This window comes from Setaria viridis, chromosome 2 (assembly GCF_005286985.2).
Source record: "Setaria viridis chromosome 2, Setaria_viridis_v4.0, whole genome shotgun sequence".
NCBI classification, from domain to species: domain Eukaryota; kingdom Viridiplantae; phylum Streptophyta; class Magnoliopsida; order Poales; family Poaceae; genus Setaria; species Setaria viridis.
In genome coordinates, this window is record NC_048264.2 from 38,932,188 (window position 1) to 38,955,865 (window position 23,678).

Consider the following 23,678-nt stretch of genomic DNA (forward strand, 5'->3'; position numbering starts at 1 on the left):
TCTTGCTCGCGTTGTCGGTTGCGGAGACAAAAGTGGCTCCATCAACGTCTTTTCCTACATATTTCTTGTTTGTTTGTTTTTCCTTCTTCACAAACAAGCAAGAAAGGGGGGAAAGGAGAGCACGAGACGGCAAAAAACGAGTGTCGTGTTCATCCTTTTTTCATGCTTTGGAGTCAATTATTCTTTCAAGTGCCTCTATCTTCTGCTCTTCTTTTGTCTGATCTCCGATTTGTCCCTGCTTGCTTGAGAAAGGAACGCTAGGGCCTATCTTTGCAAGTTTGTGCTACTGCTCATTTCGGGCTACCAGCAACTTTTGCATTGAATCCCATCTTAAACACTGTCTCAGCTGCATATAGAAATCAAGCAAAAAAAATCTTTGTGTCTGAGCACTAAGGAGGTATGCATGAGACAAAAACCTCAAGTATGTTACATGGTATATATGTTACCTCAAGTATTATGTTTAGATCCATAGTAAAAGATATGAACCTAGAAAAGTCAAAATATCTAATAATTTCGGACGGAAGGGAGTAAACCATAATGAAAATATTTGTACAATACACAGTCAAAATTTGTTACTTGTTAGAGTCATGCATTTGAGTTTAGCAGTTACACATCATATAAACATATCATCTGCAAATGATTGGGGGCATATTTGCTTTGAAGAGCATTGAAAAATGAGGCGGGTCAGTTTGGGGTTTAATTCATTAGTTTTTCCTTTAAAATATTGGATTCGTGCCAGATGAGGTAGGGTAAAGGGTTCTTGCATTGTCAGTGCCAGGTCTTGCTCCTGTGCGATTGGATTTGGAGGGAAAAGCTATGATTCATCCCAAAAAGTATTTAACTACCATAGAAAAAGGTCGCAATTATGACCTAATTGTTTTGAGTCGTTTTGGAGATTAGAAGCTTGCACTAAAGGAAATTTTTCTTTTTGCAATGCCAAAGCATGCTTGTGTGCGCGTCACCTGCACCAGATCAAAGCTTTTTTGTCCATGAATCTTACAAAAAGCATATACTCTTCCTCCATCCAATGGCCCTGAATTTTTTAATCAAGAAAGAAGAACACTTATACATTGTTCCTTAAAATATGTCTTCTTCGTAAAGATGTTCAAAACAAAACGTATGGATGACTCGTATCAATTGGTTGTAGCAAAGATAAAGCTCGCCCTTGTGTAATTCACCAACGACACAAAAGGAACAAAAAAGGAAGAAAAGTTCCTATCTTCATCTCAAAGTTAACAATCTTAACCCTCCTGTTCTTATATGAACATTATATTGCAAGAGTACTAGAACAAAGAGAACCCAAAGTTGTGCTGAAAAAGCTGATGCTCCACTTCTACTTTGAATGAGGAATGAGTAAGTAACTAATAGTATGTTGATATGGAAGACTCGTAGACAGATCTGTAGTGCCACTGGATTTATTTTCTGACAGGTATTATGACCTTGTTGGACCATAATTTTTCTTTTTGTAGTTATGTATGCCCTGGTTATTTTTCATAAAATATCTAACTTTTGGGTGGAACAATGTTAAATAACTTTCATATTTCTTTTAACTTTCACATTTCTTTTTATCTCAATGCAATAGAATATAAAAGTAAAACTAAATATTGATACTGCCATCATTGTATTGCATCGACCATAGCGACCAAAATTAGGCCCCATCAAGAAGTTTTAAGAGAGGTAGCCTCACTCAACAGAGGTGAGGATGATGGGGCCAACGAGTGGTAATACTGGCAAAGATGGCATTTAGTGAGATTGGAGGTTGATATTGCTTCTGCTTGATGAGTGAATACAGTGGCTCTGGAAGGGAGAAGGGGAGGGTACCGAGATCATTTTTTTTTCTTTACTTTCTAGTGATTTCCTAGAGTTGGGAAGTCAGGTGTGTATAATACTTTATATACTTCAGAAAAGAATACACTGGTGGAGATTTGAGATGTAGTCCCAGTTGGTAAGGCGCTATATCTCGAATATGCAACCGGAACTAATCATTCGAGGCTAAAGGTCCCCCTCTTCAGTCCCGGATATTTCACCTGGGACTAAAAAGATTCAAAAAAATATAAAAAAAGTGGGCCGCCCCATCCTGCCTGCTCGAGCCGCCGCCCCTGCAACTCCACCTCGACCACCGTACCACCTCCTTGAGCTCCAACTCCACCACAAAGACAATCAAATCAAGAGAAAGAAACAATTGACGCTTCACAAATTGAAGCAAGAAACATGCTCATCTCACATGAGCGTCATACAAGTAAGAACACACAACCAATCAATTGGCACAAGATCTGATTCACAACACATGAGTTTGATTTGATCACAACACACGGAGGATTCACCAGCACAATCACAAATGAATCATTCACAAACAAATCATGCAGTGCTGGATCACCCACAAATGAAACATTCACCGGCTTCTCCTATCCACAAGCTCCCCCGCTCGCCATCTCGCCCGCACACGCGCTGACCGGCAAGGGCTCGTGCACCCGCGTGGCCGGTGGCCCACGCGCCGGTGGCGGCCAGTGCCCTGTGGCCCGGTCGGGGAGGGCCCGTGCGCTGCAGCCGGCCGGTGGCTAGGGAGGCCCTGCGAGGGCCGGCTGGGGACGCGAGGAGTGGAAGGAGAGAGGAGGAGAGGGAGGAGAGGAAGCGGTGGAGGGAGAGAGGCTGGAGGTGGGTTAGGAAAGGATAAGGTGGGGAGAGAGAGGTCGGTGGGATGGTAAAGATAAGATTGGTGCAAAGAGAGAGGATGTAGTCCCGGTTCCCGGTTATTGGTTTCAACCGGGACTAAAAGGGTTCCTTTAGTCCCGGTTGGAGCCACCAATTGGGACTAATTCATTTAGTCACGGCTGGTAGTTCTAACCGGGATTAAAAGCACCACTTTTATCTCGGTTGGAACCACCAACGGGGACTAAAAGGGCTCTGAGAGACTACGAAATTTAGATCTGGGACTAATGCCTCTTTAGTCCCGGATTCAATTTGTTCCGAGATTTTTTTACAAGGATTGAAAGTCGTTTCTCTAGTGATAGGTATATAGGCATTAAACTAAACATGCCAATAAAGAGAAGCATTCTTGTATTTTTCTTTAATTTTCTTTTTCTATGAGGTGATTGATGTGAAAGAATGATTTGTAGGAATTGGAAAATAGAATATAATTCTTCCCAAGAAGTGACTGATGCAATGCATAGCCGAAGTTCCTTTAAGAAAAGAGACACAATTGTAAAGAGAACTGATTCCAATTCCATTGATTGGTCTAATCATATTATACGAGACGATGCATAGCCAACGTACGATTGTCTAGGCAGGCTAACTTCCTAGTACATAAGTGTTTGTGCAAAATCGTAGATACAATTAACTCTCGTGACTCATCTAGTAAAAAAACAAATCTTATGCATCTTTTTTGTGAAAAAATTTCTTATGCACAACCTAATTAATAAAGCCACTTGGACACAAATTGTCAGCAATAAATTAAATAATACGCTCTTACTCTCTCTCCGTTCCAAATTATAGGTCGTTTTAGCTTTTTTAAATTCACAGATTTTGTTATGCACTTAGATATACCCTGTGTCTAGATGCATAATAATATCTGTGAATCTAGAAAACCCAAAACGACTTATAATTTGAGACGGGGGAGTACTTTTTATCTGATTGAGAGATTAACATGATAAGGCCAACCCCCCTAGTGCTCAAATCCAGCAAACCCTAACTGTTGGCTAGTGCAGACCCTCTGTTCCTTTTAGCCTAACTATACATATGCTTGGTATAACAACCCCTCGTTTATTTCTGCCTCAGTTTTATCTGTTTTTCATAGTTTATCAAACAGCTAGGTAGTGCACTCTAACTCATATATGTTTTTAATCTTATCATCACAGAACATATATAATTATTGAACAGACCCAACTAGCTGGATAGAGATAACACTGTATTGCTTAGTGGGGGTTGACTTGGTTAGAAACTTAGGTATCTAACCTGTGCACGATATGCGGATAAACTCGATAATCGTTGACAAAAGTCAACTGCAGCCAGTAGATTGTGCTTATATATGATGGTTTCTACCTGTCGATACCATAGCGTTAGCGAGGCTATTATGTTTGACACATTGAATTCACCCCTCAATTAGTGATAGATGTTTAAAAAAATGGTTGCCTTTAGTCACAATGGCGTGCCGTACATAGTTGGAAATCAGCTAGGAATGTGATGCCATGCACGCTACATTATCGATTAGCGAAAGCGCGCGGCATGCTAATGGAGGGCCTTGTGGTGCCTCGGCACAATATTATACTCATGTTCTTTGTTTCACATGCCACAAAAGTAGGATTGTGTTGGGCGTGGGGGCTTCTTATATAAGGAGGAAATTAAAATGAGGAGTAAAGGATGTGTCATAAAGGGCCTCAACATTTGTTTAACTAAAAGGAAACTGTAGAGTGAGATTGCTCTCCTTCTTACAACTCTCCTTTCGGTTATGGAATGTCTTTCGTATACCTAATTAAAGTTGATTGTACATTAATGTTCTTTGGCAACAGAGTTTTCTAGGTTAATTTCCATTACTAGTGGCAAGGTTAATTAGTTACTGGTTTTTACTTTTAAACAGCATGCCATGTGGAGAAACATATGTATCTCTCTTTCTTTGAGGAAAAAAAAAAGGCTAACAGGTGAGCTCATTAAGTTTTATTTACAAACCGTTTCACTCAAAAACTTAGAAATTGAGGAAAAAAATTGGTAATATATACTTATTACAATAGATATGTCGATTGATCCTGTTTTTATTTAAATGATTATCCATCTGTACATAGATACATGCATACATTGCTAGAGTCAGCCCCACTCTAGGTAGCACTCAAGTAAAACTTTAAGACACCTTTCATACGACAAATTAATATTGAAATGTGAGATGAGGAAGCAGAACGAAACATGATCCTAAAAACAGGCATGCATATGTAACAAAGTGCATCCTCATAGCGACAGGTGAGTATTGTTGTGGGTTAGGACTCATAATAATTGAAGGAAAGAATTAATTGCCGTGAGACGGTGGTTAACGATGGGCGGAAAGCAATCAACGTAGAGAGGAGAAGAGAGGAGGGCAGAGGGAAGAAAAATAAAAGGAGAGACTTGCAAAGTGATGAACGCTGAAAAAGCATGCTCAAGTGGGAAGAGATGTCACACGATTGTCTAAGGGGCTAAGGCTCAGGACCAGGGGTGGTGTGTGGGGAGCCACCACTCCCCATCACAACCACCAACCACATCCGGTCTAGCTCAAGCAACACCAAGCTTTTAGCAATGGTGAAGGAGGAAAGCTTTAGAGGTGACAATATAATTCAAAGGGAGAGGGAATGTAGCGACTAGAATAATTCAACTGAACTCATGGAAGTCTATCTTCCAACCCTTTACGAGGAGCAATTCTTATTGAATTCAAGTGTTGACAAAACTGCGATGATTAGTGCTGCCAGATTACTGCTAGTGTTATAATTAAGCTTCGCTATCGCTTTGTTGCAAGCCTAACCGCTATGATTGGAGCAAAAGGAATGTTCTTGGATGTGGGGGGAGGGGAATGAAGAAGGTACAAACTAATTGGCGCTATGCGTTGGAGATGGAAACAAAAAAGTCATCTCGTGCATCAATCCCCCAGCATGGTCTATGCGAGTCCAGATCTCACACCGAACTCATGATCACTAAAGGTATAACAGCAGCGACAAAGCATGTTAACTAGTCAACTCACACTCTCGAGTGGATGCGTAGAACGATTTAGTTTGTAGATTCACTAGCTACAGTTAGTAGTAATAAGCTATATATAGCTCAAGCATGTCCCGTATATCCGTTGCCTTGGTAGGCAAATTAATCTGACATGTATTTGTGTGAGCAGCGTGCAAAAATTGATGTGGATAGTTTTGAGCAAAATCTGAAAAGTTTATGGCAAGCTTGCTACTATTTAATTTCTTCTGCAGGTCTTTTTTTTTGGGGGGCACTATTTAATCGAGTTATCTAGCTCAGTTGACAAACACTAGTTGGAAACATGGTACCTACTATAGCTTAAATTTTATTTGCTCCACATGCAGAAAAGAAGTTGAAGTGAAAGGCACTCTATCCCTTTAGAAAGCAGTTTGTCTCGGTGAATCCCTGGTTTAGGGCCTAAACCCGCCTCTTGGCGCATCCGATTTTCGCCCCCCGGAATCCTTTTTCGTTTCTTCGGTCGGGTGCAAAGGAAGGATAAGACAAGGAATGAAGGATGCGATGTCAGTCTAACAACTACTTAACTTAAATTTCTACATGATGCATGCATATTTACGTAACTTTGCTAGGTAAGCAGTTCCGTACTTCAAGCCCATCTGCATATGCTTTGGCTGATTATATTTATTAATTTTCTGCAATAATATACATAATAGAATTAATTAATGTGAACCTGATCATGGAGCGAGATCGACCAGAGCAGTTGGCAGACGACACCCTTTCGTCGTCGTCGTCGCCCGGGCAGCAGGCCGGCCGGTAAAATCGCCGTGAAAGGACGGCGGTGTCGCGCGTGCCCCCGCCACCGGGCAGACAGCATGTCCAGTCGAGCTGTTGGCACGGTCGGCCGCGGCAGCTCTCGCTCTCGCCGGCCTGACGCTTAGAGCTTTCAAACGCCACATGAAACCTTCAATCCTTTTCGCACACATGCATACAGGTAGCTTAGCTTGGAGATCAGAGGTGCTAGCTGCATGCATGCATGTTCTATTCAAAGTGCAATCATCATATACATATGCCAGGCCAAAGCTTCGTCCCCTACAGGGCTACAGCATCCCATTCCGGCCCATAGATCTTTGGATATTGTAGTATTGTGTAAGTGTCTCGATTTAGAGCTTGGGCACTTTAGTTAGTGATTGCTGGTGCTCTTAGTATGATCGGTATCGTCTTAGGGTATGTTTGTTTGCTCTCTAGATTATATAAACTGTTGTGAGCAACAAAGAACTCATCATATTATTGTTCACATTATATAATCTCTACACCTCTAGATTATCGTAATCTCATAAGCTGCCCAAGAGGAGTTTATTTCAGTTTATTCCTACACCAACCATTAACGTTACACCACCAATAATCTAGACAAACAAACAACTCTATAGAGATTGTATAATCTAGAACAATTAATCTAGATTATATAATAAAGTTAATAGGTGTTCAAAGCCAGAAATTTCAGTTCGAACCTTGAAATCCAAAGCAGTAGGTGACCAAATGAAAATGTGTTCAATCTTTTTGGGTCAATATAATGCACCCCGCACCTACCCATCAGTACCCAAAAGAATTATATTTTCAAACCTGAGGGCCGAGGCACCCTTTAGGTTCACATATTTTTTCACGGTTACACATTTTTTTTATACTTGCCGTTCATGGGATGCAAACACTAAATGTTGATAGCACTGAGATATTTTTTTCATTGACCATTGTTGTCTAAAATTTGGTCTACTATATATTTGGCCATCTAAGTGATTTTTAATCAAAAGAAAAACTGAACTAGAAATTATAGATCTGGTTGAAACCTACCATTTATATATGAAGTTTGTCTCTATCCAAGTCTAAATGAATAAGTTGTGAAATTTCAAAATAAGCTAAAATTAAATTACAAACGTGAGAAACGATATTCGTGTCGAACCTAGGTAAGCACTAGCATGCACGGATAGTGACTATACATGGCGGTGTGTATACCAGTGTCATGGGAGATCAAACTAAAATTCAAATTACAAACGTGAGAAACTATTCAAATTATTTATGTGTTTTAGTCCTAATAATTTTCATAGCACGGAGTAGTGCATACTAGTGGCCATCAGTAATCCCAGCCACAAACAGAATTTAAACAAAACTTGGAATCCTAGCCTAGCTAAGTAATGGCAGAGCACGTCATCATTGGATATAACCGTCTGTTATAGCTAAAAGATCGAGGTTTTCTATTTACGGTTTGGAATATCTCCTTGGTATTGATGTTTTTTTTTCTTCAATTCCTCCACGCGTATCCGCGCTCGCCGCCCCTCGACACTCGATAGGGAGGTTGACAAACCCTAGGTGAGATCCGCCACCAGCCGACCCTCACGTGTGGTCTCAGCGAAGGCTGCTACGCCTTACGCCAACAGCGAGGGACTGTGACAAGATTCCATGCGATTTGCTGCTGCGGTTGGTGATTTTGACACTAGCTGGCTGGCTGGTTGGCTGCTAGGGCAGGAAGGCAGCAGGCCGATGTGTGGGTGCTGTGGTCCTCCGATCCGCTGAATTCCATGGCGCGCGCGCGTGTGGGCGTGTGGCTGATGGCGATGTAATGAGGCACTCCACCACAAGGGAACAAATTTGACAAGCAGAGCACATGCTCATCAGCTGGAGGTGGCACTGGTGACGGCAGGAACACTGCTCTCCGATCAGTACTGGTACGTGGTGCGAGTGCAGAGTTTAGTGGGGGCCCAAATGCATGTTGGCGTTAGGGTTTCAGCAAGAATGCATGTAGTGCGGCTTCTCATCACAAATACGTACCTGTTTCGAAAGATAATAAGATGTAATTTTATCTGTGTTGCTCTGGGTTTAAATATACAAGTAAGTAGCTACTAGTACTTAAGTAGAAACAGTATATGATATGACCCTAATAATGTTAAGATTGTATTTGTTGAGATATTTATGGCACAGTATACTATTGTGAAATAAAGTCAAACTAAATTAGTGGGTATCTGAATGTGTGCTTTTTTAACAGGTGAATTTGTGCACTGATATGCAAAAAAGAGGTGATGCCTAATCAGCTGGTTCTTGTATTGCTTTCTAAGATTCTCTTTTAGCACCAATAAAGGTGGTTTGTTGTCGATTTACAGTACGGTAATGCTGTCAAACAATGAGTGATTGATACACCACTCACTAGTCTGACCCATGCTTCTGCGTGGCTCACGATCCAATAAATATTTTTCTTTCACTTTGTTTACCTCTCTCTCACACACACGCTTATTAAATACTCTAGCATAATACTTAAATAGATACGCACATATTTTTATCCGGTTGTAATAAATTTAGTTAGCAATTACTCTATGGAACTTTTTTCATCCATATTCATAGTTTCTTTCACTTTTGCATCACATCTCCATATGTTGTTGACATGCTTTTAATAATTCAACCCTTAGTTTGATTTATATGTTTAACAAGGAAATTTTTATCGTCATCTCCGTGCATGTAAGGGGTGATCTCTCATAGTTCCTAAAGGGTGGAGAGAATAGGGTCGGTCCATAGTCTACAAGGTGACACATATCATGCATATAAACCTAAAGTTAATATCTTTTGTATTAAAAATGGTAGCAATAGTAAATTTAGAATCATGTATGACGTATTTTGTGATATTTTTTATAATTGTATATGTGGGTAATCCAAACACAGATTTAGGGATTACTTTAGATTATTTTTAATAACAACATATGTGGGTAATTTATATAAATATTTAGGGGGTTTCTTTATAATGGTATAGGTGGGTTATTAGATAAATATGAGGGGTTACTTTATATTATTTTCCATAATAGTAGAGGTGAGTAATTTAGATATAGGTTTAAGGGATTACTTTAGACTATTTTCATAATGGTAAAAGTGTGTAATTTTTTTAGAAAACATAATAGATCCAATAGCTATGATGGCTAGAATCTACCCGATTGATGGCTAGATGTTTCTGATTTTTGTGAGAATTTTTAGAATTTATCCTTTTTTCTTGCACGTTGGATTAATATAGAGGATCCAAAAGAACCTCCAATTAGTAGTAAGATGGTAATAACATATACTTTGAACTCCATAACAGTGATATAACAAAATATTTACTTGGTGACACCAATGCTAAGGCAAAATCGTACAAAAAAAGTTAGTTGATTTACGCTAGGAACCACTAAATGGGAAAATTAGCATGGCATAAAAAAATTGACCAACATTGGGGAATTGTGCGACATTGTGAATAAGAAGGAACATGCACCCAAGACGTACACTAGAGTTCACAAGAACTCGAACCTAGGTACTGGGTGTGTGCATCCAAACACCTCCCACAAATTGGCTAGCCAGCTCCTAATAACATTAACATGACAAATAAAGACTGTTTTGGTACTAAATTTCTAGATAGTAATTTGAATACCACCTATTAAATTGATATAACACAATTAATAGTAACTTGGTGCCCGGATGACACCACGGGAAAAGTTTGGGCCCCTAGTATATAACTCATTTGTTGTTATTTTAAATTATAAGAAATTGTTGTTGTTGACTAATTATTTTTCAAAGAAAATCTCAAAATTCAAGTTGACTTTGAGAAGTAAACCTCTTGTACAGTCAAACTTTTTTGACATGCTCTGTATTGGATATTTTGGGTGCCTCTCATGCTGTTGGTGTTGGCATCATGCAGAGTGCGATCGACTTGAGTGTGCGTAAAGACTAATCTTGGATGGTAGTAGTGAATAAGGTCACATCTAAAGTATTTCTCCCTTGCCGCAGAATTCAAGCCCACACACTGACTGACTGCAGCAGCAGCTGTGGTCGCTTTCAGAGCACATTGTTTGCCCCTTTGACATTCTTCTGTGGTCTTGCATGCGCATCCCCTTCAATTCAGTCCAAATCACATCCATATCAACCCAGACTTTTATGCTGCCAAGATACACCAACACCATATCTTGCACACACATATGTGCCATTTCATCCCATCATTGAATATATCTAGACACATTGTGTACGATATTTTTGGAATGATTGGTCAAAACTTGATAATAAGTCAACCACCAACTTAGTGCAAACATGCAAACCGCACCAGGTTGACTATTGAATCTACATGAAAGAAATAGGACTAGTAGTCATATAAATTAATTATCGAAGTATATAATCAAGAAATTATTTCTAGCTAGGATTCATTACATGGAAAGGAAACACGCCACTTTTTTTAAATGATATAGCCATGATAATTCCATAAAAGGAAATGGCATAAATTATGTTCTTTTCTAAAAACAAAAGGGGAGTGAGCTTACTATATACTACATGTCATTTGCTTACTTGTCAGGTAGCAATAATATCAGGTGCTTTGTGTTTTCCTCACCAAAAAAATACCTTTACTTGCGAAAAAATTAATTATGTTATAATATAACATTTGACAACCATGGATCTGAGTTGACACTTGATGCAGATATTAGCAGGCGACACAAAACAATGGGAGAGCGAAGGAGGAAGGCGGCTTTACAAGACTTACTCGAAAACGCGTCTGAAATTATTGGGGAACATGATGGCAATAGATGTCAAGGTTGAAAACCCTTGTTAAGGTTGAAGTCTCCACTTGAGCCACCACCACCACAAGCACGCTTCAACTCGCTTGCCTTTCTTTTTCCCACTGTACCTTTCAGGCTCCACTAAGAGTTGAGCCTCATAGGTGGAGGTCAAAATTTAGGTAAAGATTCAAATTTTGAATAATAACTGGGTTTTCCGTAACCCGAATAAATCCAAACGCGAATGACTATCATGCCTGGTGATGCGGACCACCACCGATTGTTTTGACAAGGTAAAGGGAAACTAAAAAGATAGATATGCTGACTAGCTGCTGAAGGAGATGTAACTCGCACAGGCGGCCATGATTGGATTCAGGAACAACTTGTGCACTCTACTCCTCTAGTGTACACAGTTATGGAGGACTTTGTATTTTTGCCTAAAACACAGCATGACTCCAAACTTGGCATGTAGTGTAACATTACTGTTTGTGTTCTCCGTTATTGTAGTGGTAGTCCCTTTTGTTGTGAAATCCAGGTGCATGCATGAAGCATAATATTGGCATGGTTGGTTAAAAAGATTGTCTTAGGTTGGCAGGCATGGCTTCCTGCAATAGTAATATGGGCATGATGATGAGAAAGAATGTGCAACAGCCAACAGCTAGCACAGCACCAGAAAGGGCAGAATCAGCAGTGGTTTCTGTGCGAGATAGGGTAAACTAGCTAGCCCACTACTCTTTCTCTCTGTCTCCCTCTTTCTACATGAGCATCACTTTCAGGGTAGAAAAGCTTGGTATACGAGAGCTTTTTGTTGGTACCCACCAATTATTATAGACCATGCATGGATCTTAGTTATTTTTTTTATCCAACCGATCGATAAACTTGTTAGTTACAAATTAGTTGTCGGGTCCTAGTCTCTTAGTGGTAAATATCGATTCTAAGCAAAACAAAATGCATGTATGTTTTTTTTGGGGCATGTTGACTATCATACTCGAAACACTAGTCCATTTTGGCGTAGTAATTATTAGATAATGTCAATCTAATTAAAGGTTTGATTCCAACTTAGAGTCGGTGTAATATAATTTGGATGGTGATTGGTGAAATAATAAATTAGGACGAAGAACTGTGACAAAGAGGAAAAAAATAAGTACAGAGAAGAAACGGCTACTGCTGGGAAAGTACCTTCAGTACCAGGTCCAAACCCCCCTTTAATACTGGTTGTGCAACCGGTATTGCTAAGTTGGTACTAAAGGGGGTCCTTTAGTACCAGTTCAAATAACCGGTACTAAAGGGATCCTTTAGTACGGGTTAGGGAGACCAACCGGTACTAAATTCATTTTTCTTTCTGTTTCTTTTCTCATTTTCTTTTCTATTTCTTTATTCTATATTAGTATTTCATATTTGTTTCCTTTACGTATACTAGTTGCAATATATATAAAGTTGTATTTGATCTATAATATTACACTTGAGATAATATTATACATAGACATATTATGCATACACATATATGAAATATTACATTGCATCAACTCTCCAAGTTCAACATTTTGGATCAACCCGAGTCCTGACGGTGATGCAGATTTGATCCATCATTATGGAACTCTCCCGCTGGATTTACTACCTCGTCCAGAAGAAATCCACTGAGTTGTTCTTGAATTGCCCTGATTTTTCCGTCTCGAAGAGTTCTTCCTTTATGTGCATAATCTATGTCATTAGCAAAGGTTATTATATTATATCAATGGATCTGCATAATTAGAACTAATTTATTGTTAAGAAATTTGTATACGTACTCTGAATTCGTGGTCAGTTATACGCTTGGGACGTACAAAGCCATGGATGAACTCACATACGTAGTATCCGTATAAATTATTCCCCAGATTCTATCTCAAACACTATATATACAGCAAAAGAATTTATGAAATATTTGTTGTGTTCAAGGAAGTGACACGAGATGTGCAAATTCAATACATATCGGGAATTCAGAGTGGATATGAAGTTGCTCCTTAAATTCACCTGAGTGATGTTGATGGAAGCGAGCCCATGCTATGTTAAGCATGTCTATGAGGTCGGTGTATTGATTTCAGAGAGTCCATGATATAGACCATGCTTCGAGCAACCACGATAACAAGGAGTATTCAGTGAAAGTTGTACATATATGCATAGTGAAAAGCTATTTAGTCTTATTTTTAACTGCTAGTTCGAAAAATAAAAGAGATGGGAAACACGCTCACTTGAAGTTGTATGGTAGAAGTATGTACTTCTTGTAATGTTGCTTGTCCAAAAAATTATATATATTCTTCAAGGTCCGATTTAGTTTATCTCTTACATTTGCCTCGTTTATAACATCCGGGTCCATGAAGCCAACATCATACAATCCTATCCTCTAGCAAGATTGAATCTCCATCCTACATGATACAAAATAGAATAGGAGATAAGACATCGCACAATGACTAGAGTGGGGATTTTGAAGTTAGAACAAATTAAACACTTATAGAACCTAGGATCCCAGGATCTGATGATGAGTGATTTGTCAAGTGCGTCTTGGTTGTAAAGGAAATAAAGTTCCTTGAGTAGTACATTTATAATGGCATCATCATGAAAATAACGTTGATCTCCAATCTGAACTTCTAGCATGAGTAAACCGATGGCTGAAGCCTCCACGTACCATTGGTGCAATTTGTACATCTTCATTGGAAGAAGGTCCACCAACTGCAGCCACACAAGCTCTTTCCCTAACTCAAATTTCCATTTACTAGCCCAAGGGTGCTTTGGGATATGATTCTCCCCTCGAAGTTGAGCAGCGGTGAGATTTTTATCTTTGGCGAATAGAAGTAGGTTCTTATCAAACTCCGAAAGCACCTGGAGCAGGGCAATCAATTGGTTGGATTGGGTTTCGAGCTGTGGAATACTTGACCCACTTTTCTTCTTTTTCTTAAAAGCCTTTGTTACTGTGTAGTCGTAGTTATATAGCGGTGGTTTCTCTGGCTTTTTCTTTTTCTCCAACTCCATGCCTTTAATGAAAACCCAAAATTTAACCTTATGAAGTGGTGGATCTTTCTTCACGGGAGGCTTTGGTGCGAAGTGAGCTTTAACCTGAGCATCCACTACTGCGTCGAGTTCTGCATCAATCATATCATAAGGTTTCTTGGGCTCTGGTTGCTTCTCCTTCAGTTTCTTCTGCTTCTTCTTTGTAGGCACAGTAGACGGAACTAAAGGCGTCTTTCGCCGTGTAGCCTTGCTCATAATAGGAGGAGGTGGACTCATTCTAGGATCCCTATCAACTGGTGGAGAGCATGGACTCATGCTAGGATCCTTGTCAGCTAGTGGAGAGGGTGCCCAGGCAGATGGCGTAGGTGATCTTGCCCTTGAGCCCTGACGAGATGATCCCAAGGTTGGGGGATTCGGTTGCGGAATATTTATGTAGTGCTTGGGCCATAGAATCCAACCGTGGATGGCTTCTCCTAGATTCCTCCAGGTACCTTCAGTTCGAGGTCATCCCAACCGTCGACCACTCGGTCCACCCCAAATTTGGCGTAACCATGAGTTGGAATCTCCACACCATAAATTGTTTGGCCTTGTGTCGGTTGTTCAGCCACACCATAAGCCACCACGATGAGCTTGTTTTTCACGGGAGTACCAAGCTCAGAAGAGGCCCTCCCAGTGATGTCGTCCACAGGGTGGCGTTGGTTGTCCTCAACCATGTTATAAGATCCTCCAGTTGGGGCTTCCGTGGAAATGATGCTGCTTTGACACTGAGAAAGGTTTACGTCAACATTAGCCCTTGATGATGCAGCTGCTTGTTCACTGGCTTGTTTGCTAAGAGCTAGAGCCACATGCCGGTCGATTGCTTCCTCCATTCTTGCCTCTGCCAAAGCTACGTGTTCTTGTAACTCTCACAGCTGTCATGCATGTTCGACCTTACTTCTTTGCCGACTTCTGTAGGAACCAATGTGCTCACTAAAGGCAAACTTCCATGGAATTACTCCTTTGCCTCGGCAACGTCCAGGGTGTTCTGGATTACCTAGTGCCATAGTCAGCTCGTTCTTCTCTCGTTCAGGCATGAAAGATCCTTCGGCCATAGCCTTTGTTAACTCAACAAGCCTCATAGCCACTTTTCTTAATTCTTGGTCGAACACAAATGATCCATCTTCGGGATTGAGTGTGCTACCATGAGTATAATACCAATGCTTTGCTCGCTCCGACCATTCGAGAGTCGCCGATACTATTCCCTTAGCAATTATGTCATCTTCCATCCTCTGCCATTTGATGATCCCTTTCTTGTAACCTCCTGATCTAAGACGATGATTGTATTTCTTCTGACGAGCATTGTCAGTGTTGGTTTTAGTTGTCTTATCGCTCTTTTGCGACTACTTGAACTGCACAAATGAATCCATTGATCTCTTAACTTTAAGTGCTTCATGAAATCTGGTGTAAGGCCCTTCTTTATGTAGTCTTTTTTTAGATTCTTCATGTATGTCTGAAAAGCAATTGCACCTTCCGAAAGCCCCAATCTTTCACTTTTTCGTCATCTACACCTTCGAATGTGAAGTTTTCTTTTATCTGCTCCCATATCATTTCCTTCTCTTGCTCGGGGACCGTGCTTATGGGGATCGTGCTTGTGGGGACCATGCTCTCATCGATTTCAGGACTTTTCCAATTATGAAAGCTTATTGGGATGTTATCCCTAACAAGAAACCCAATTTGATTCACCAATTGGGTCTTATCATTGTCTGAAGCAATTGGTTCACTCTCTTCATTAAGTTCCATGATGATGATACGGCCCTCTAACTTCTTCTTTGAGCCTCGTTTTCATTTAGGCCTGCTCGATCCAGATGGTTGAAAAACGAAAGAACTATTAATTCCCAATAATCTTGATAAGTAGAGAATTTAGATAGAAATATACAAATTTAAATTTCAGACCCAAACAACAAGATACACTACAACAAACCATTCATTGAGTACTATCTAGGAAAACTTTAAGCATCCTTGGGCGGCGAAGACGAAGGTTTCGCTGATCCAGCCTCATCCTATGGTTTATTTGTGCCTCCTGCGACGATAGTACTCAGTGGACCTGAAACACCCGGAATTGACGGTGGAGCATAACGACCACCAAAAAGAGGTTCCTGATCCGCCGCTACAATATCTTCATGACATCTTTCCAAATAACGAAGCATTGCTCTCTCCCACGTGCTTATTTTCTTCGGCTTATCATGAGAACCAACTATGGCTTTCCCCTTACCAGCAGCAGTAGCCATCTCTATGTACCACAATTTATTTAGCTCATATTTGCAAATGACCAAACTATGAACAAATTATATTTTTCCCCATAATTTATTTAGCTCAAACATAACATATAAATGAAAAGTTTCTCTATTGTAGTTTATTCTAAAAATGACTAATTATGTACCTCTATTTTATATTATTATCTCTATGTACCATAATTTATCTCGCTCATATTTGCAAATGACTAAAATATGAACAAATTATATTTTTCCTCATAATTTATTTAGCTCATATTTGTAAAGGAACAAACTATGAAATTATTCCTCTAACCTCATATCAATTTGTTTGACTAATTCGAAACATAGCATCCAAAAAATTATAGCTTATTCTAAAAATCACAAATATGAGCTCTAAATAACATATGCATATAAATGAAATTTTTCTCCATTGTACCTTATTCTAAAAATCACAAATTACTCTAGCTCTAAAGCATAAAACTTAGTATACTGACCATGTATCAAGGGAGGATGAAGTTTCTAACCTTTAAAACACTTGAATGAGTGAAATCCCCATGAAATGGTCAAAAATCCGGCAGCACCTCCCCTATTTTGCCATGAATAGATGAAGCCCGACCTGGAGGAAATGGCTTCTCCAGCTCGGGCAGGAGGAAGAAGACGCTTGATTTATAGGAAGGAAGTTAGTACCGGTTGGGGGTCATGGGGGGCTCATGAGGAACTAGCTGTTAGACCCGGTACTAATGCTTATATTAGTACCGAGTCAAAAACCAACCGGTACTAAGCCTCGGGACGAATGCCGAGTTTTTCGGGCAATGAATCCCGTACTTATTTTGCAAGGAAATTAACTAAACTTTGGCATAAGCAGAAGCCATACACTTTGGCTCAACTAGGACGACAAAAAATATTTCCTGACGAATTTTTTCCTATATCTGATCCATATGAGAATTAACCTGATTCATACAGTTTTTAGGCATAAGCAGAAGCCATACAGTTTTTGGCACGCAAGGTAATTTCCGTTTCTAGTAGTGGCTATCTGATCCGTATAGTATGAGAAATTAACCTGATCCGTGCTAAATTTCGTCGAATTATTGCGATCGAAACAGCATCATCATTTAATTTAATAAGCTCTAATAACCAATCATCAGAACCTATTTATATTGTTTCGTTCATGCAAACACCGCCGTGCTGCAAATCTGCAATGCAATGATGCCACAAATCTGCAGGATCCTGCAGGGTGTGAGAAATTCTCCTGAGTTCATGGTGGGTAGGGCGGGCCAGATGAGATAAGAGAATCCAGTGATAACGATCGAGGACATGCGTGCTAGTTCCAAATCATAATCTGAAACTGAAGGCATCCTATGCATGCTCAGTTTCACCTTTGACTTCACAGGGAGGGGTTTCAGCTGAGTTTCTGCTTGTCCACTTAGATTGCAATAATGGTGGCGTGGATAGAGGGAGTCGGTTGTTTCAGACTTTCAGTGCACAAATATATGTAAGTAGTACCCGTGCACTGAATATTACTACTAAAGTAAACCCTACCTATAACTGAAGATGTTTTGCATGTGTGGAAGTGGAAGCCGACCAAGCATAGATCTCAAGATAAGATCCAACGGTGTTAGAGATCCCGTTAAGAAAATTAAATAGGAGCTGTGGAGGCAAGAACCCAACAAGGTTAGCAACAAGCTTAACCACGCACTTAGTGACGAAGCAGGGAGTGACACACTACGCTTACTGCTGATCGAGTTAGCCAATGCAATGCAAAGCCCCTGGTCGAAAAGGATAGAGATGTCCAAAGCAACAAGACAGGGACTATTCCACACTAGGCCCCTGCTAGCCAGGACATCTGACGTCACAGCAACGTAGCCATCCATTCCTCCTTTAAAAAGCTACGAGTCTCAGCCCACAAACTCTGCTCTCCTCCTATCACCTCCACTCCACACACACAGCCAAATTCATTCTCCTTCTTCCTCCTCTCTCTCCTCGATCTCTTCTTCCCCACCACACACCAGCTATAGCCTGCACCACCAGCTAGCTCTAGCTTCCCCTGCGCGCGCGTGCATGCAGTGCATGGCGCAGGAGGGCTCCGAGGCCTCCGTCGCCAGCTCGCCGCCGGCGGCGGCCTCCTCCTCGTCAACGTCCTCCGCCGCCGCCGCGGCCTCCTGGTGGCGCGACAATATGCACCCGGTCGCATACGGCGCCGCCTGGCCGCCACCGCCCGCAGCCGCGGCGCCACGGTGGCCCCCGATGGCCGCGCAGCACCAGCACCACGGCCGGACGACGACGTCCTCTGGCGGCGGCGCCGACGACGACCTCTCCGCCTCCAACGCCACCATGACGTCCTTCACCAACACCTCCACCACCAACCACTCTGGCCTCAGCATGGACTCCTCCGTCCCCGGCGCCGAGGCCGCCGCCGCCGCCGCCGTCGCCGCCGAGAGCCACCTCTGGAACCAAGTCCTCATGTGAGTACGACACGCGCACACACATCCGCATACATGCATGTATGTACTATATGTCTCCATGAACACATGTCGAGTACTACAAAGATTTGCATATTCGATTCGGAGACGGAGAGGGTGATGAAAAGATGGCATGCGTCCACTACCCTTTGTCCCAAACGCCTCCAAAGCGACCTCACTTTGCCTAGATTCTAGCATCTAATTTCCCGAATAATCTTTGCGACATGTCTAGCAAGCTAGTGACACCGATTTCCGATTGATCTTCGCTTAATTCCTAGCTAGCAAGCTACTACGCTTAATGAATTTAAAACAAAGCAGAACAGAATATGTGCCGCAAAGTTAGTATATTTGTGCAGTAGTAGCTTCTAGTTCTAGTGGCAGGCCAGCGGAAAAGAAATTGCATAAAGCACAAGGATCAGGAACGAAAGCAGAGGGGAGAAAGGGGCTTTCCGATTTCTAAACGGCCCGGCATAGCGGGGAAAGGGGTTACATGTGTACCACATAATAAGTATTGTGATTCTTTGGCGACAAGGTTCTTCGCTTGTAGCCTATATCTAGCTACCTCTAGCAAGGTTCTTGCTGCAAAGTGCAAAGTGTTAACAAGACTTGCATATATGCAAGTCCACTGGGATTGGAATTAACATATATAGTACATATATAATTAACAAGTGAGATTACTTGGAATAGAATTTCTTCTTCGGAGGGCATGGATGTTAAAGTTGTTGCCACCTAGGGTTGGGTAGAAGTAGAACCTAGCTAGATAACAATGCCAAACTAGCTAGATAGCCACTAATTATACTTGTGAAGAAGCAAACTAAGATCTGTTTGGTACGGATCACCAAAAAAAGTGGAACCATATCAAGCATCCATGCCCCCTTGTTAGTACTTTAATCCGATTCCCAAAGTTGATCCCTCTTTGAGTACTACATTCTCCACAAGTCCACATGTACGTACTTCATTTGTTACAAAGTTTTGCCTACTTTAATCGATTGCACAATGATATAGATCACTGCTAAAATTAGTGCTCATCATAAGTAAGGGTTCAAAACAAAATCTTTCCGGCATTTCGGTGCAATCTTTGCAACTTCTGTGTTTCACCTTTTGCTCCCTCGTCTCCTCAGGGGCGCCGGCGGCGAGGTCGGGAGGAGCATGCAGGCCGTGCACGACGCCCATGACGACAGCGAGAACTTCCTCGAGCTGCTCAACTCGAGGACGCTCGCGCCGGAGCTCTTCGCCGAGCCGCCGGCCTGCGACTACCTCAAGAAGATGGAGTACGGCAGCAGCCACGGCGGCGGCGGCGGCGGAGGAGGATGGCCGGACCACCAGTTCACGGCCGCCGCGCTGGAGAAGCACCTGAGCTACGGCGCCGCGCTCGCGCACCACCAGCACCACCACCACGCGGCGGCCGGCGCGCCGGAGCGGCTCACGGCGAACCTGTCCGACCTCGTGAGCAACTGGTCCATCGCGCCGCCCGACCCGTGCCTCGGCGACGCGCATCACCGCGCCGGCGCCGCCGCGGCATGCGATAACGCCGCGGTGGCGTCCTTGGGCCACGGCGCCAAGCCCGGCTTGTTCCTGGACTCCGGCGGCCTCTGCAAGCACGAGATGAGCGGCCACGGCGGGATGCTGCAGGAAGCAGCTGGCGGCGGCGGCCAAGAATTCCTCCGGCCGACGGGGTACAGCTCCATGCTCGGGCTCAGCAGCAGCAACAGGATGTACGGTGCCGGCCCCGCCATGGACGTGCCGTGGGGCAACAATGCCGGCGCGGCGAGGAGCCTGTCGGACCTGATATCCTTCGGCGGAGCGCCGCTGGGAAAGCCGGAGCAGCCGGCGGCCACGGCGACGAAGGCGCAGGCGGAGTACAAGAAGCAAGGGCAGGAGATCTCGTCGCCGGTAAGGTCGACGAGGGTTATAATAATAACGCGAGTGCGGCCCGAGGAATCCGCTGATGCGATCTGAGTGTTTCTTCAGGCGAAGACGAGTAGCGGCGGCGGCAGCAAGGGGAGCTCGGAGGGGAAGAAGAAGAGATCGGAGGAGCAGCAGGGGTCGGATGGGAACACAAAGAAGTCCAAGAATGAGGCCTCCTCGCCCACGTCGTCTCTCAAGGTACACAACTACACACACGTAGCAAGCCACTGCACAAGCATGCAAACATGCATCCAGGTCTTGGTCCATTTAATTTACACGTAACATTCCTGCTATGTGTATTTTGGACCGAGCGAAATTCACCAGCGGTACTTATTGTCCCGCGTTCTCATCAATCTCCCACCCGCCCCCTTGACCCTTAAAAAATGCATTCTGCAAATGTATATGCCAATTTCCATAAACTTGCTAATTGATGCTAAAGGTCCAAATCACCCTTTTGCCGAATTTGACTCTCTGGTGCGTAGATTGATGCTCCTTGTGAATGTCTTTGACAACAAACTAAATTTTCTAAGGAAGTTAGGCATACCTTGGTCCTCAACTTCTGCATTCTGACTACTATTATCCTCGAATAATGCAAACAACTTCAATTAGAGTCCGAACAAAATCTAGTTACTAAAATTAGTATGATTCACTAAGTAACCGAATAATAGACTAGGGCACTAGGATGCAACACATTATTAAATTAGCTCAAATGCTAGAGTTCACATTATACAATGTTTTAGCTAGATACACACAATCTATCACATTGGCCGAGATGTTGATGTTGCTTAGTTTAACAGGCATCGCAGGTGCCAAAAGTGAAGTTAGGAGACAAGATCACTGCGCTGCAACAGATCGTTTCACCATTTGGAAAGGTACGTTTGGTACTGCATGCATGTATACAGTATGCTATCAATTGGATTGTATTAGCTAGGTTTTCAAGATGCACTCTGTATGTACTGACGCTGTTACATCCTCTTATGTGCGTATGTCGTAGACCGATACAGCATCAGTTCTGTATGAGGCGATAAATTACATCAAGTGGTTGCATGAACAAGTGCAGGTAATAACTTTGACTCTACTTCTTCATATTTGGTTCTCTTACTTTTTTGTCCAGATATAGAAGGATTTCTAATGTTCTAATAATCAGTTAATCACTGAGAGTTATAGAAAGATAAAATCGTTAGTATTTATTTTTAGAAGTTAATTTTATCTTCTGCTAACAATATTATTTACTTTTTAGAAAAATATTGTGAAACCGATGGTAATACTAGGGAACCAACTTGATTGACCTTATGCAGTACCAGTAGACTAAGTCATTTGGTACTATCCCTTTTAAGTGTATGTATATGCTTCTTAAAGACTTCAATCAATGAGAAATAGTGTCAAAGCTTTCTGTCATTGGAAAAATTTTGTAATGGAGAGCCTTTTGCAATCTTTTTATGACCTACGTAATATGACCAGTGCAATTATTGATTTGTCAAAAAAGGATGTTTTTTAAAAAGGCCCAAATTTTGCTAGGGAAAAGCCACTCCTTAAGATCAGGGGGGCCTGGAATGATATGATGCAACGCAACCAACTACCGGGAGACACGTGTCCTACCTCCAAAGCCTATGTCGACTCATACCCTTCCTAGTGGGCCCCAGCAAGTTCCCCTTTGCTCGTATTTTGCACAACATGGATGTTAGTAGTGCTGCTACTTTTGTGTAATGGAATGCATGGTCATGGCCCCCTTAGACCCCCTTTGGCAGTTTGGCTCTATCACTTCATGATATAAAACGAGGAATACTTTCTCTCAATTCCATTGTGCCTTTTGGGAGTTTTATTTGAACTGACTCCGATCCTCTTTCTGGTTTGTTGCAGTTGCTGAGTGATCCATACATGAAGACAAGTAGTAGCAAGGTACAATACTAAAGATGCCTACCTCTTTTCCACTATTACATTATATAGAAACAAATTCGGCGACAACTCACTGTAAGATGGGACATTACACAAATGTGAAAAAAAAAGCTGTTATATTGGCATGGTATATAATAGAAAGTTACTATATAACATATGTTGCAAGTTTTTCTTAATAAAGAAATATTTTTTAGGGAACAGGAGGGGCAAGGCCCCTACTGATTAAATTATAATGTATAACAAAGAAAGTTAATAGCTACAAAAGGAGGAAACAAAAAAAGGGGCGGGGAAGATTATCTTAATAAAGAAATTTGCGAGTGGTCATTGTTAAATTATGATCTAAAAATCAGCATACTATTTTATCAGGACTACAATGCATGGGGAGGATTGGATAGGAAGGAGAAGTCGGAGGCAGAGATGGACCTGCGAAGTAGAGGCCTGTGCTTGGTACCCGTCTCATGCACGCCTCAAGTGTACAGGGATAACAATGGCCCGGACTACTGGACGCCCCCATATAGAAGCTGCTTATACAGATGAATTTATTAGTAACTATTTTTATTCGATTGGTTACCTTAATAATTTGTGGTGAATATATATCTGTTAAAGAAGACAAATCACGATTAGCTGCATGAGTTAATTTAAATCAAAACCCTGATGTATCTGGTTCTTAATTAGAGGCTTCGTGCCATTAATCTCATCAGCATTGATATTGATGTATTAATTCTTTTTTACTCCAAGTGAGAGATATCTTATCAGCCTTGGTATGACTCGGTTTTGTCTAGTTTCTTATATGTGTGCTTTGCTTTCTGCAAAGAGAAGTGGTTATTAGTTAGATCCCTACCTTTCCCATTTTCCTCATTGTGAGCCTGCGCCAATGGGAATGGAAGGTATCAAAAAATAGAATAGGAACAACCGAACAAGCGGTCACATCTTGATTTTCCTTCTAAGTTCTAACAGGGAGTTATATGTGCAGCATAACTTTA

The 23,678-nt window shown here is 41.8% G+C and overlaps 1 protein-coding gene across 2 annotated transcripts; it reads left to right on the forward strand.

The window, feature by feature from the left end:
* The first annotated feature begins 18,190 nt into the window (after window positions 1–18,190).
* LOC117842111 (uncharacterized) lies at window positions 18,191–23,462 on the forward strand. Of its 2 annotated transcripts, XM_034722464.2 has the most exons (7): window positions 18,331–18,894; window positions 20,013–20,784; window positions 20,863–20,997; window positions 21,597–21,671; window positions 21,794–21,859; window positions 22,660–22,698; window positions 23,062–23,462. In XM_034722464.2, exons 1-7 carry the CDS (start codon window positions 18,491–18,493, stop codon window positions 23,230–23,232), a joined length of 1,662 nt encoding a protein of 553 aa, XP_034578355.1. In that variant the 5' UTR covers window positions 18,331–18,490; the 3' UTR covers window positions 23,233–23,462. The 2 variants fall into 2 exon arrangements, with proteins under 2 accessions (XP_034578356.1, XP_034578355.1); XM_034722465.2 differs by lacking the exons at window positions 22,660–22,698; window positions 23,062–23,462 and adding an exon at window positions 22,318–22,653 and having other exon boundaries at window positions 18,191–18,894.
* Window positions 23,463–23,678: the final 216 nt, after the last annotated feature.